General features: G+C 39.2%; 1 protein-coding gene across 2 annotated transcripts in view; it reads right to left on the bottom strand.

Moving 5' to 3' along the window:
* CD99L2 (CD99 molecule like 2) overlaps positions 1 to 15,468 on the bottom strand; it is a 112,593-nt gene that overhangs the window by 46,296 nt on the left and 50,829 nt on the right. For both annotated transcript variants that reach the window (XM_027097953.1, XM_027097952.1), the window contains exon 2: positions 8,898 to 8,957. In XM_027097953.1, the coding sequence (XP_026953754.1) occupies positions 8,898 to 8,957 (60 nt within the window). The remainder of the gene's footprint in view (positions 1 to 8,897; positions 8,958 to 15,468) is intronic.

Genomic DNA, 15,468 nt, shown 5'->3' on the forward strand with positions numbered 1-15,468 from the left:
AGTTCTGCTTGCTTTTCTTCACAGGATGGGTGGTGAGGTGGACATGATCCCGCATTTGATCTGGTGATTAGTGGAGCTGGGACTTGAGCCCAGATCTACAGGAGATGACCACGTGCTTCAGGGGGTCCCAGAGCTGGAGCACAACCCGAGAGCTCCAAGCCTTGGCTGTCACCACTCTCAACCCGGCACCGTAATCACAGGTGATACTGCCCAGGGATGAAGTGACGCTATGTTCCCAGTAGAGTATGGGAGTGTCTCATCAGCTGAAAGTGGTTACAACACCAACAAAATATTGTATATAAGTGTGGTTACTGCTGTTAATACTAGGTCTTTCAGCTCAACCATATTCCTTTAAAATTGTGGACTTCTTGCACATCAATTACGTAGCATGCCACACAGGAGTTTTCCAGTAGTTTTTCTTGAACTTCAAGACTACGTTGTTAAAAAAATAAAAATAATGAAGCCTCCCAAAAAAGACTATGCTGTAACTGTTCCTACAATTAGAGGTGGAAGACGGAAATGAAATTTAAGTAATGGGAGAGGCAGAGATGAAACAGGTTTGGCTGTGTGCACGGCAACCATTCAATAATTAATCAACTACCCAGAAAAAAACAGCAAAAATAGAAATTGGTTGAAAGGAAAAGGATGGATAAAGGTATAGTATACAAATAACAACCATAAGAGAGCTGGGGGAGCTACACCATTATCAGATAAAACAGTCTTTAAGACAAAAATTGCCATAGGAGTCGAAGAGTGACATTTTATACTGATAAAAGGATAAACCCACAGTAAGATATACAATTTTAAACATGTGCACCTAACCATAGAACCCCCAAAATACATGAAGCAAAATGTAACAAAACTGAAGGGAAGGACAGACAATTCAACAATACAATCCTTTCAATCATAAGTAGAACAAAAGGGAAATACAAGATTTGAACGACACTATAAACCAACTAGATCTACCAGACATCTATAGAACGCATGCCCTCAAACCAGCAAACACATTCTACTCAATTACACATGGAACATTCTCCAAGACAGACCACATGCTAGGCTACAAAACATATCTCAATATATTTTAAAATTCTGAAATCATACAAATTGTGTTCTCCAACCACCATGGAATGAAAATAGAAATCATTAACAAAAGGGCATTTGAAAAATTTCCAGCTATATGGCAATTACACAGCACACTCCTAATAACCAATGGTTCAGGGAAGAAATCACAAGGGAAATCATAAAATACACTTGAGATGAATGAAAATAAGAACACAACATATTAAAATTTCTGTCACAGCAAAGGAAACCATTGACAAAACAAAAAGACAACCTACTGAATGGGAGAAAATATTTGCAAATGATTGATCGATAAGGCATTAACATCCAACACATACAAACAGCTCATACAACTCAACATCAAAAAAACCCAAACAACCCGATTAAAAAATGGGAAGAAGTGAACAGACATTTTTCCAAAGAGGAAATGCAGATGGCCAACAGACACATGAAAAGAGGCTCAACATCACTTATCATCAGGGAAATGCCAATCAAAACCACAATGAGGTATTACCTCACACCTGTCAGAATGGCTATCATCAAAAAGACCACACACAAAAAATGTTGGCAACAATGTGGAGAAAAGGGAACCCTCCTACACTGTTGGTAGGGATGTGAATTGGTCCAGCCACTGTGGAAAACAGTATGGAGGTTTCTTAAAAAACTAAAAATAGAACTTCCATATGGCCCAACAATTGCACTCCTGGGTATATATCCAAAAAAACCCCAGAAACACTAATTCAAAAAGACACATCCACCACAATGTTCACAGCAGCATTATTTACAATTGCCAAAATATGGAAGCAATATAAGTGTCCATCAACAGATGAATGGAAAAAGAAGTGATGTGTATACACACACACACACACACACACACACACACACACAAAATGGAATACTACTCAGCCATAAAAAAGAATGAAGTTTTGCCATCTGCAACAACATGGAAAGACTTGGAGGGTTTTATGATAACTGAATGACAAATACTGTACCATAGCACTTATATGTGGAATCTAAAAAATACAACAAACTAGTGAACACTTAAAAAAGAAACAAACTCACAGATATAGAAAATAAACTAGTATTTACCAGTGGGGAGAAGGAAGGGGGGAGGGGCAAGATAGGGGTAGGGGACTAAGAGGTGCAAATTACTATATATAAAATGTGCTACAAGGATATACTGTACAACACAGGGAGTACAGCCAATATTCTATAATAACTATAAATGGAGTATAACCTTTAAAAATTGTGAAGCACTAAACTGTACACCTGTAACTTACATAATATTGTACATCAACTACTATACTTCAATTTTAAAAAATGGGCAAAGGACTTAGACATTTCTCCAAAGAAAACATACAAATGGCCATCAGGTACATGAAAAGATGCTCAACATCACTAATCATCAGGGATATGCAAATCAAAACCACAATGAGACATCATCTCATACCTGTTGGGATGACTACTATCAAAAAAACAAAAGATAGGGCTTCCCTGGTGGCGCAGTGGTTGAGAGTCCGCCTGCCGATGCAGGAGACACGGGTTCGTGCCCCGGTCCGGGAAGATCCCACATGCCGCGGAGCGGCTGGGCCCGTGAGCCATGGCTGCTGAGCCTGCGCGTCCGGAGCCTGTGCTCCGCAATGGGAGAGGCCACAACAGTGAGAGGCCCGTGTACCACAAAAAAAAAACAAAAAAAAACCCACGAAAGATAATGTGTTGATTAGGTTGTGGAGAAAAAGGAGCCCCTTCTACACTGTCAGTGGGAATGTAAAATGGTACACCCACGATGGAAAACAGTATGGAGGTTCCTCAAAAAAATGAAAAACAGAACTATCATTTGGGGACTTCCCTGGTGGTGCAGTGGTTAAGAATCCGCCTGCCAATGCAGGGGACACGGGTTCGAGCCCTAGTCCGGGAAGATCCCACATGCTGCAGAGCAACTAGGCCTGTGCGCCACAACTACTGAGCCTACGCTCTAGAGTCCATGAGCCACAACTACTGGAGCCCACGAGCCACAACTACTGGAGCCCGTGAGCCACAACTACTGAAGCACACATGCCTAGAGCCCGTGCTCTGCAAGAGAAGCCACAGCAATGAGAAGCCTGTGCACCACAACAAAGAGTAGCCCCTGCTCTCTGCAACTAGAGAAAGCCCACGCAGCAATGAAGACCCAACGCAGCCAAAAATAAATAAATAAAAAATAAGTAAACATTTAAAAAAAAACTATCATTTGATCCAGCAATCCTACTTTTGGGTATATATCCAAAAGAAATGAAATAAGGATCTCAAAGAGGTAACAACATGTCCAAGTTCACTGTAGCATTAATCTCAATAGCCACAATATGGAAACAACTCAAGTGTCCATGGATGGATGACTGGATAATGAAAACGTGGAATATACATGCAATGGAATATTATTCATCCTTAAAAAATAAGAAAATCCTGCCCTTTGGGACAACATGGATGGACTTGGAGGACATCATGCTAAATGAAGCCAGACACAAAAGAATACTACGTGACTCTACTTCTATGAGGAATCTAAAATAGTCAAATTCATAGAGAGTAGAATGGTGGTCACCAGGGGCTTGGGGGAGAGGGAAATGGAGGAGGTGTCAGTCAAAGGGTACAAAAGTCTGGGGGGAAAAAGGAAAATAAGCTGGTGAGGATGTGGAAAAATTGGAATCCTCATACACTGCTGGTAGGAGTGTAAAATGGTACAGCGACTATGGAAAAAAGTTTGGCAGTTCCTCCAAAAGTTAAACACAGAATGACCATATGACCTTGGGATTCCACTCCCAGGGTATACACCCTAAAGAATTAAAAGCAGGTATTCAAACAAGAACATGTACATGCAAACAAGAACATGTACATGCATGTTCATAGCAGCATTCTTCATAATAGCCAAAAGATGGAAACAGTCAAACGTCCATCAACTGATGAATAGATAAAACTGTGGTCTATCCATACAATGGGATATTACTCAGACATAAAAAGGAGTGAAACACTGATACATGCTATAAGGTGGATGAACCTCCAAAACATTATGCTATGTGAGAGAAGCCAAAGACAAAAGGTTCCACATTATATGATACTATTTATATGAAATATCTTGGAGAGATCAGTCAACTGATACAGAAAGCAGATTGATGATGGTCTGGGGCTAGGGGGAGGGAGAAATGAGTAGAAACTGCTTAATGGGTAAGGGTTCTTACTCTGGAGTAATGGAAGTGTTTTAGGACTGGATAGAGGTGGTGGTTGCACCACGGTGAATGTCTTAAAATGCTACTGAATTGTTCGCTTTAAAATGGCTAATTTTATGTTACGTGAATTTTACTTCAATAGATTACTTACGAAGAGGGAAGGGTGGGAAAGGAGGGTATCATCACAACTGCATGTGCATTCTACCACAATTCAGTTTTAGTAAAAGTATATAGGGAAGTTGAGAATACGGAAAGTCTTTCTCTTAAAATGATCATACTTCCTTCACTCTTTGTGAAGGCTTTGAGTACACGAATGCATACTTCAATGTGGAGGCCACACCAGTGGATGGATTTTTACGGTAAGGGAACCACAAGTGATAATCTGTTGTCATTATGTAGTTTTCAAATCTAGATCATCAGTTTAGAGATGGTTTTATATCTATAATTTCCATTTGACTTTGCACCTATAATATGAAGAAGTACAGCTTACCTGTCTAAATGGGGCTCCTTATGTATACCTTATATTATGGCGATATGTACAGTTAGGAAAGGGAAATGACATTACTGAAACCATTATTTGTGCAACTTTCAGAAAAGCAATTGCCACTTATAGAATATTAGCTTAAAATCCGTATGCTTCATGCAGTGCTTGTGTAAAAATATTTCTTTTTCCAGCTTTAAAAAGAAATCAACTGAACGTAGATGTGAAGGGTTTACTTGGGGAACTCTGATTTCTGTTCTATCCTTATGCTGCGCCACACTGTCTTGATCACGATAGCTTTGTGGACCTCTGCCCTACTACTCACAGTTTCTGAGGAGCCTGGTTTCTCAGAAGATCTGCAGGTGCCGGTTCAAGAGAATGCGCTCCTTACGTGTCTAGGGAACCCGATGCTCTGCCACAGCCTGAGCCTGCAGTGATACAGAGCATGACCTTGGATTTGTGTACTTTCAAGATACCATTAACTACCGATTTTCTTGTTGTGAGCCTTTAAATGGGATTTATTGTCATCCATAATTGAGATGAGCAAAGTCTAGCTACTTATCAAGGAATTAGAATAGTAGGTCACCGTCATCAAAGCAAAGAGCTCCTAAAATAAAGACATCTGTTCCTGTGAAGCCTTGCTCCAAATGACAAACTTAGAAAGGATTCTCTGATGCTCAGCAAATGCTGCCTGCAACACTGCACTCCTGCCCAGAGCACCTCTTTGTAAGGTGTGCCGCACCCCTGGGTGTGGCTTAACGACAGTGCCATGGCATTCGGAGAAAATCAGGGCACTCATAAGAAGCTTGATTCGGCAAAAGCAGAAGTGGGTTCCCCCTGTGAGATGATTGCACACAGAGAGAAAAAGGGAGAGATGAGGGGAGAGATGGAGGGAAGTGGGGAGTGAAGGCGGGTGAGAGGGAGGGGCACATTCTGAAAGCAACATGGTGAACCTTGAAAGTGTTACGCTAAGTGAAAGCAGCCAAGATAGAAAAAAAGGATGGCAGAGCGATGTGGTCTTGAAGGATGTCATTCAACCGAAGACACCATGTGCTGGTGGTCCTACAGGTCCCAGACACACTGGCTCATGGGTGCTGATGAAGACCAGAAGAGCCAGCGCACAGTTGACAAAGGGATATAAATATTAAAAAGTCCTCCATCAGGAAATTAACAAATTTACTAGTTAGGGGTCTGTTTATACTTACTGTGTTTGCTTTGTTGTTTGGTCACGTTTGGTTTTGGAAATGTTAAACAATTTCATTAAAACCATCACTGCTAATAAATTAAGTATATTTATTTTCCTGGGAATCTAAAAGGCCACCTGCATGTATAGGACTGTGGACATGTTCAGGAAAGACCTGAAAATGCTCAAGGCTCTCACCTCACACCACACACAAAACTATAAAGCTCTTAGAGGTTCATTTTTAGGTATATGATCCATTTTGAGTTAATTTTTGTGTAATGTATAAGGCAGGGATCCAAATTCATTTTTTGCATGTGGATATCCAATTGTCTCAGCACCATTTACTGAAGACACCATTCTTCCCCCATTGAATAGTCTTGGCATCTTGGTCACAAGTCAACTGGCCATAGATGTAATGGTTCATTTCTAGACTCTCAATTTTATTCCATTGAGCTCTATGTCTATCTTTAGGATAAGTACCACACTATCTTGATCACCGCACATTTGTAGTAAGTTCTGAAATTTAGAAGTGTGAGTCCTCCAACTTTTTCTTCTCTTTCAAGATTGTTTTGACTATTCTGGGTTCCATGAATTTCCATATGTATTTTAGGATCTGCTTGTCTGCAAAAATTCTATCTGGAAGTTTGACGGGAATTATGTTGAATTTGTTGATCAGTTTAAGCAGGTGAGCATTCCTCACGTGTGCCTGACTCTTACACCACAGACCCAGCTGCAGTAAGTCCTTCCAATGAAATCAGTCAAAGAACAATAGTAATGGCTGACACTGCGCACTCACCTTGTACCGAGTCCTCTGCTGAACACTTCATAGGGGCCATCTTATCTAACCCTTACAATTATTATTAATTTATTATTATTAACCTCATGCAACAGATGAGGAAACTGAGGTGCAAAGAAGTCAGATAACTCACCCAAGGTAACAGTTAATAAGTGGCAGAGGCAGGGTTCAGACACAGGCAGTCTAACTCCAGAGCCCGTGCCTTTGTCAGTCCTGAATATACAAAGAGACCTCTCAAACTCATTAAAAAAAAAAAAGACAAGCAACCTGGCAGAAAATGGGGAAAGGATATGAACAGACAATTCACCAAGAGGAAAATGCAAATGGCAAAAAAATATATGGTTTTTTTATCCATCATACTGGTAAAATGTTTTTGATTGGTGAAATCTGGCGATGGTACGGGTCTGGGGGAAAAACATACTCTTGTAACAGCATCAGTGGGAGTACACAATGGCACATGCATTTTCGAAACAATTTGTCAAAATCTATTAAAATATAAAATACATATACCCTTTGGCCTGATAGTTTCATTATACTTGGACACAAAGGAAATAGACAAGAATGTTCACTGAAGTCCCATTTGTAATTGTGCAAAACAGAAACAAACCACGTGCCTGCCAGTAAGAAGTGGCATCACTGGCCACGGCCAAAGCCACGCCACTGGAATGCCAGCTCCATGAAGCATACGTTTGTGAATGAGATACAGGTATAAAAATATAGATATATAGATAATATAGTGTGTTGAATAGTGGCCCCCAAAATATATAGCCAAGTCCTAAGCTCCAGAACTTATGAATGTGACCTTATCTGGAAAAAGGGTCTTTGCAGATGTAATTAAGTAAAGATCTTGAGATGAGTTCATTCAAGATTATCCAGATGGGCTCTAAAACCAACAAAAAGTGTCCTTATAAGAGACTGAAGAGGAGAAGTCACACACACAAGGAGAAGGCCAAGTGAAGACGGAGGCAGAGACTGGAGCCATGCAGCCGCAAGCCGAGGACCACCTGGAGCCGCCAGAAGCTAGGCTAGGCAAGGAAGCGTTCTTCCCCTAGAGCCTTCAAGCAGGCGTATGGTCCTACCGACACCTTGATTTTGGACTTCTGGCCTCAAGAACCGTGAGTGAATACATTTCTGTGGTTTTAGGCCACCCAGTCTGTGGTACTTTGTTACAGCTGCCTGTAAGAAAGGAAACTAACACAGATAGCTATATTCACTCAGGTCTTCAATACATATTCCGTTTTTTTAAAAGTTGTGAAATACATATAACTGAAATGAAAAAAAGCCCTACACATGTTATGTAAAACAAAATCACCGAATAATCTATGAGTGCAGGTGTTCACAACAGCAGAGAAAACTAGTTGGGACCAGCATATCTTTCCTTTTCTTTTTTTTTTTTTTTTTTGCGATACACGGGCCTCTCACTGCTGTGGCCTCTTCCATTGCGGGGCACAGGCTCCGGACGCGCAGGCTCAGCGGCCGTGGCTCACGGGCCCAGCCGCTCCGCAGCATGTGGGATCTTCCCAGACCAGGGCACGAACCCGCGTCCCCTGCATCGGCAGGCGGACTCTCAACCACTGCGCCACCAGGGAAGCCCCAGGACCAGCATATCTTAAACTGACTTAGGCAGCTCCCTCTTGGGATGGGAGTGGGTGTTGTAGGATGGGGAGGGATCAATGGAAATATCAACTTTACTTTCTAAGCATTCACGCATTTTTTTTAAAAGAATGGTTTCAATTTTTTTCTCAAAAAAATGTAAAGAGAAACTGATGACAAAGCTTAGCATTTGAGAGATTACCTGTAGATACGGTTCTAAGAATACCTGTTATAAAAAGATCTAAAAGGAGAAACAAATCCTTTATTCATTTCCAAGTATCTTTTTCTGAGCTAGAAAAAGATAGTCCTTCGAGGCCACTGCTGAGGTGTCACACCAGTAAAGGCTATGACTTGAGCCAGAGAAAATCCTGTATCAGTTATTGCACATTTTTGGTATTCTCCACAAAGGAAACAAAGGATTTTAAATATTCAGATTTTCTTTAAATAATGCAATTTATGATAAACATGTTCCATCGGATCAGGTGAAATGCAGGCCATCTACTGTTTTCCCTGAATGTGTATTCTGAATGGGTAGTGCGTATTAAGCATCATTATTTGCTTTTAATAGTTTGATTTACTACTCACGCTTCACTGAGGAAGTTTCTTCCAATGCATCCTCCAGACTGAAACCAACGTCCCCAGATCCTAAAAATTAAAAAAAAAAAAAAAAGATTTTTGAATGTAACTATCTTTGCAAAACACAAAATAATACTGAAATACTCTCGTAACGGTCACTTCCCTTTAGACAGTGTCCTGAAGATACTGCCACAAAAGGAAATCAGTTGAAACCACCCAAAGATATATTGAATGTTATCCTTCGACAAGCAACCTATTGCTACCAAAACAACAACAACAAAACAAACAGTCTTCAGTCTACTTGAAGGCTGAAGGCTCAACTGTATGAAACATGAAGTACAATCTTATTTTAAAAAACTTTATAGTATGACTTTTGCAACAGGGAGTATCAGAGCCCCAAAACTCCATCGATAATGGGCAAGTTCTTTCACCCCATCCCGGCTCTCACATAAAGGCTGCTCTGCATTTTGGCAACCCAGGGCACCTTCCCCCCGATCCCAGCAACTACACCTAGACTAGTATCTCTGACTAATTACACATAACTAAAAAGGCACTGGGGAAGAGTTTTTCACAAGAGAATTTGTCCTCAGAAGTGGACCCATCTGCCCAAGCCTGACTGCTATTGAACTTGACAGCTTTCATTCCCTCTAGATGGGCATGTAGTTTCCCACCGGGGTATATACATTAACTCTCAAGCAAACCACTATGCGTGTATACTGAAGTTGAACAAATAAGTAAGTGGACAGTGGATTATAGAAGCCAGGTTTCTCACTGTTGGAGAGGGAGGTTACAGATAAGACGAGAAGGCTAGAATGACCCATGTGATAGTGGATCAGAGTTGGAGACCTCAGTATGAACCACATTTAGCTTAATATATATACAGACGGTTACATACAGAAATATTCATAAACATGTGTATATACATGGGTTAGTATGCAGATATATATTCCCTTGCTCTGTCAGGTGCAAAGACCTAGAAGCAACAACACCCCAGTAGCAATGAACACACCGAGCACCCAGATCTTGGTTTCTAAATACCATTCTCCAATAAATGGAACCAGAGCTCCTTGGAGAAATGGCTGATTCTAGAATTGGGGCAGGAAATATCTAGATGAGTTTGGAGCATCTTACAGTGCTAGGAAGTACTTTAAAATATATTGATATTGGTTGGTATATGTCAAAGGACCACAGGACTGACTGAAAGAGTTCTCAATGGCTAAAGGTGGAACAATTTTAAGCAGCAAAATAAAGTGGTATTGGATTATGACCCTAAGTATAAATTTCCATGAGTCCAGGCTGATATAAATAATTGAACAAAAACATAAAAAGGAGAGAATAGAAGAATTCAAATTAATTTATGTAGATATCTCTCCTCTCCATAAGTGTTGACTTCCTTCCAAGATTACAGTATGAGAAGGTGGGGAGAAACCAGTGGAGAAACCTGACAAACACTACATCAGCCAGGCGATCAAGGTTAACTTTAACAGTGATGAGTCATATTGATACTATATTCCCTTGATATGATGTGATGAGAAGGGCACTATACCTGTGTGGTCTTCCTCTCAAGGAAGTGTAACTCTATAACCCCAGTATAATCACAAGGAAAACATCAGAGAAATTCCAGTTGAGGGGCATCCGACAAAATACCTGACTAATACTCCTCAAAACTGTCAAGGCTGTCAAAAACAAAGTTTGAGAAACTGGCATAGCCTGAAGAGCCTACGGAGATGTAATGATGGAAAGTCATGTGGTACCCTTGATTGGATCCTAGAACAAAAAAAATGACTTTAAGTAAAAACTAAGGAAGTATGAATAGAGTATGGACTTTAGTTAATAATAGTGTATCAATGTTGGTTCATTAATTGTGACAAACGTATCATGCTAATATAAAATGTTAATAATGAGGGAAACTGGGTGTAGAGCACATTAGAACTCTTTGCACTAGTTTTGCATTGTAAATCTAAAACTGTTCTTAAAAAGTTTATTTTTAAAAATACATTTTATATAGCAAAAAAAAAGGTAATCACTAAAAGAAGAGTTATAGGATATATAACCTCTAACTTATTCAAGAAAAAAAAAAGAAAGGTCAACACCAACAACTAAAATTCAATCCAACAAAAGTCACCAAACGGAAAAAAGAAACAAAAACATGTTAAATAGAAAACATGGACTTTAACATAAGAATATGTACAATCATATCAGTAAAAAGTGAGTGTAAATAGAATAAATCTCCTATCAAAAGATAAATGGGGACTTCCCTGGTGGCGCAGCAGTTAAGAATCTGCCTGCCAATGCAGGAGACACGGTTCAAGCCCTGGTCCAGGAAGATCCCCCATGCCGCGGAGCAACTAAGCCTGTGCGCCACAACTACTGAGCCTGCGCTCTAGAGCCCACGAGCCACAACTACTGAGCCCGTGCGTCACAACTACTGAAGCCCGCGCACCTAGAGTCCATGTTCTGCAACAAGAGAAACCCCGCAATGAGAAGCCCGTGCACCGCAATGAAGAGTAGCCTGCACACCAAAATGACGAGTAGCCCCTGCTTGCCACAACTAGAGAAAGCCCGCGCAGGGCAAAGAAGACCCAACGTGGCCAAATAAATTTTTTTTAAAAGATAAATGGGATAAAAAATTACTATATGCTGTTGACAAAATATACACCTAAAACAAAACATATATATATAAACAAACATATATAAACATATATATGTGTATATAAAATAGAGAAATATATCAGGCAAATGCTAACAGGAAGGAAACAATATTAATATAAGACAAAGATAAAATTTAAGACCCAAACCTCTAAACAGGAAAAGAGCAATATTTTATGGGAATAAAGCATATAATCCACCAATAAAATAAAAGTCTTGCACTTAATAACCTAGCTTCTAAAGTAGACTTTTGCTTCTTGCTATGATGAAATGATTGGTATTAGATTAGCTTTCCCATCATAAACAACCATAAAATAGACAAAACACAAAGCAACAGCTTTCAGCATTGAATAAGCACTGAGAGACCACAGTGCCTGAGATCAGGGAAATCATGACCGCTAAATCCAACAGGTGTTCCAGGATTGGATCCTGAACCTATAAAGATCATCATTGGGACAATTTGTGAAATCCGAATGAGGTCTGTGGACTAGATGGTAATACTGGATCACTGTCAATTTCCTGATCTTGATGGACGTACTCTGGTTGTGGAGGAGGGTGTCCTTGTTTTTAAGAAATGCACACTGAAGTATCAAGAGGTAATGGGCATCGTGTTTGGGACTGATTCTGAAATTATTCAGAAGAAAGGTATTTGGAGATACATATACACACCAGAGCAAATGTGGTAAAACTGGGAAATCTAGGTGAATAGTAAATGGGAATTCCTTGTATTAGATATTACTGGAACAACTGGTGAAACTTGAATGAAGTCTTAGGATTAGGTAGTATTAACGGATCAATGTTAATTTTCTGATTCAGATGGTTACATTGATGATATACAAAAGGATGTCTGTAGGAAATGGACTCTGAAGTATGCTGTGGGAGAAGGGATGATAGGGCATGGTAACATATTCTTAAACTATTGGGGGGAAAAAAGTTCCGTGTACTGTACCTGCAAGTTTCCTGCAGGTCTGTAACTGTTTAAACATTTAAAGAATTAAAATAATTTAAATACGCATATTTCTTATTCCAACAATTGTACTTCCAGGTACGTGTTACAGAAAAATACTTATACATGTGCCCAAAGAGTTACGTACAGGATGTTCATAGCAGTACTGCTTACAACAGCAAAAAGAAATGGAAACAGACCAAGTGTTCAAAGAAGAATAGTTGAATTAAATATGGTAAATATGGTTCTTCAATACAATAAAATGTCCCGTAGCTGTTTAAAAGAATGGGATACTCTCAGTAAACTAGGACTAGAAGGCAATTTCCTCAACTTGACAATGAGTATCTACAAAAAACCTACAGCTAACGTGATATTTAAGGGTGAGAAACCAAAGCTTTAGAAGATCGGGATCAAGGCAATGATGTCCCTTCTCACCACTGCTTTTCAACATCATACTGGCAGTCCCAGCTACTTCAGTAAGAAAAGGGAAAAAAAGGTATAAAGATTGGGAAGGAAGAAATAAAACTGTCTTTGTTTGCAGAGGACATGATCATACAAAATAATCTAACCCCCCAAAAAACAACCCAAAACAAAAAACTCCTGGAACTAATAAGTAACTACAGCAAGGGTGCAGGATATAAGGTTAATACAAAAGTCAATCAATTTCCTATGTACCAGCAATGAACAAATGGAATTTGAAATAAAAACACAACACCATTTACATTAGCGCCCCCCCAATAAACGCCTGATATAAATCTAACAAAATTTGCACAAGATCTATATAAAGAAAACTGCAGAACTCTGATGAAAGAAATCAGAAGAGAACTAAATAAATAGAGAGATATTCCATGGATAGGAAGACTCAATACTGTCAAGATTTCAGTTCTTCCTAATTTGATTTATAGATTCAGTGCAATCACAATCAAAATGTCAGCAAATGATCTTGTGATTGACAAACTGATCAAGTTTATATGGAGAGGAAAAAAAGAATAGCCAATACAATACTGAATGAAAAGAACAAAGTTGGAGGACTGACAACTACACAACCTCAAGACTTACTATAAAGTTACAGTAATCAAGATAGTGTGGTATTAGCAACAGACAGATCAATGGAACAGAATACAGAGCCCAGAAATAGACCAACATAAATACAGTCAACTGATCTTTGACAAAGGAGCAAAGGCAATACAATGGAGAAAAGATAGTCTTTTCAACAAATGGTGCTAGAACAACTGGACAACCACATGGGGAAAAAATCTAGACACAGACCTTACACCCTTCACAAACATTAACTCAAAATGGATCATAGTACATTGTCTTTTTGTTTTGTTGATAAAAGCTTTTGCACAGCAAAGGGAACTAAGTTGAATTAGGTTCCATTTATTTTTGCTTTTATTTCCTTTACTTTAGTAGACGGATCCAAAAAAATATTCCTGCGATTTATGAGAAGGAGTGTTCTGCCTATGTTTTCCTCTAGGAGTTTTACAGTATATGGTCTTCCATTTAGGTCTTAAATCCATTTTGAGTTTATTTTTCTATATAGCATTAGAGAATGTTCTAATTTTATTCTTTTACATGCAGATGTCCAGTTTTCCCAGCACCATTTATTGAAGAGACTGTCTTTTCTTCATCATATATTCATGTTTCCTTTGCCATAGATTAATTGACCATAAGTGTATGGGTTTATTTCTGGATTCTCTATTCTCTTCCATTGATCTATGTGTCTGCTTTTCTGCCAGCACCATACTGTTTTGATTACTGTAGCTTTGTAGTATAGTCTGAGGTCAGGAAGCATGATTCCTCCAGCTCTGTTCTTCTTTCTCAAGATTGTTTTGGCTACTTGGGGTCTTTTGTGTTTCCATACAAATTTTAAAATTATTTGTTCTAGTTCTGTGAAAAATGCCATTGGTATTTTGATAGGGATTGCACTGAACTGGTAGACTGCCTTGGGAAGTATCATCATTTTAATAATACTGTTAAACAGAATACTGATACCCAGAACACGGTGTATCTTTCCATCTCTTTGTGTAGTCTTCTTGCATCAGTGTCAAAATGGATCACAGACCTAAATATAAAACACAAACTGATAAAACTCCTAGAAGATTAACACAGCAGAAAATATAGATGACTTGGGTTTGGTGATGACTTGTTAGATACAACCAAAGGCACGATCCATGAAAGGAAAAATTGATAAGTGGATTTCATTTAAATTAAAAAATTCTGCTCTGCAAAAGACACTGCCAAAAAATGAAAAGACAAGCCACAGACTGGGAGAAAATATTTACCAAAGGCACATCTAATAAAGGACTGTTATCCAAAATATACAAAGAACATTTAAAACTTAACAGTAAGAAAACAAAGAACCCCATTAAAAATGGGCCACATCCCAAGGGTCCCTGGTGACTAGTCTTCTCCTGCAGACCTGGGATCCAGGCCCAGCCATATGAAAAGATGTTTTCCAAAGAAGATATACAAATGGCCAACAGGTATATGAAAAGATGCTCAACAACACTAATCACCAGGGAAATGCATATTGAAACCACAATGAGTTATCACCTCACACCTGTCAGAATGGCTAGAGTGAACAAAACAAGAGCTAAGTGTTGGTGAGGATGTGGAGAAAAAGGAATCCTTATGCATCACTGGTGGGAGGTAAATTGGTTCAGCCGCTATGGAAAACAGCGGGTCTTCAAAAAATGAAAAAGAGAATTATGATCCAGCAAATCCCACTTCTGGGCATATAGCCAAAGGAAATGAAATCACTATCTCAAAGAGATATCTGCACCCCCCACACCATGCTCACTGCAGCATTATTCGCAATAGCCAAGACATGGAAACTACCATTGACAGATGAATGGATAAAGAAAATGTGGTCTATACAAACCATAGAATCTTATTTGCCATTGAAAAGAAGGAGATTCTGCCTTTTCAACAACATGGATATATCTAAGAGGGTATTATGCTAAGTGAAATAAGTCAGACAGA

The sequence above is a fragment of the Aethalodelphis obliquidens genome, unplaced genomic scaffold, assembly GCF_003676395.1.
Source record: "Aethalodelphis obliquidens isolate GAN/ISIS:26980383/991018 unplaced genomic scaffold, ASM367639v1 scaffold118, whole genome shotgun sequence".
Lineage (NCBI taxonomy): Eukaryota > Metazoa > Chordata > Mammalia > Artiodactyla > Delphinidae > Aethalodelphis > Aethalodelphis obliquidens.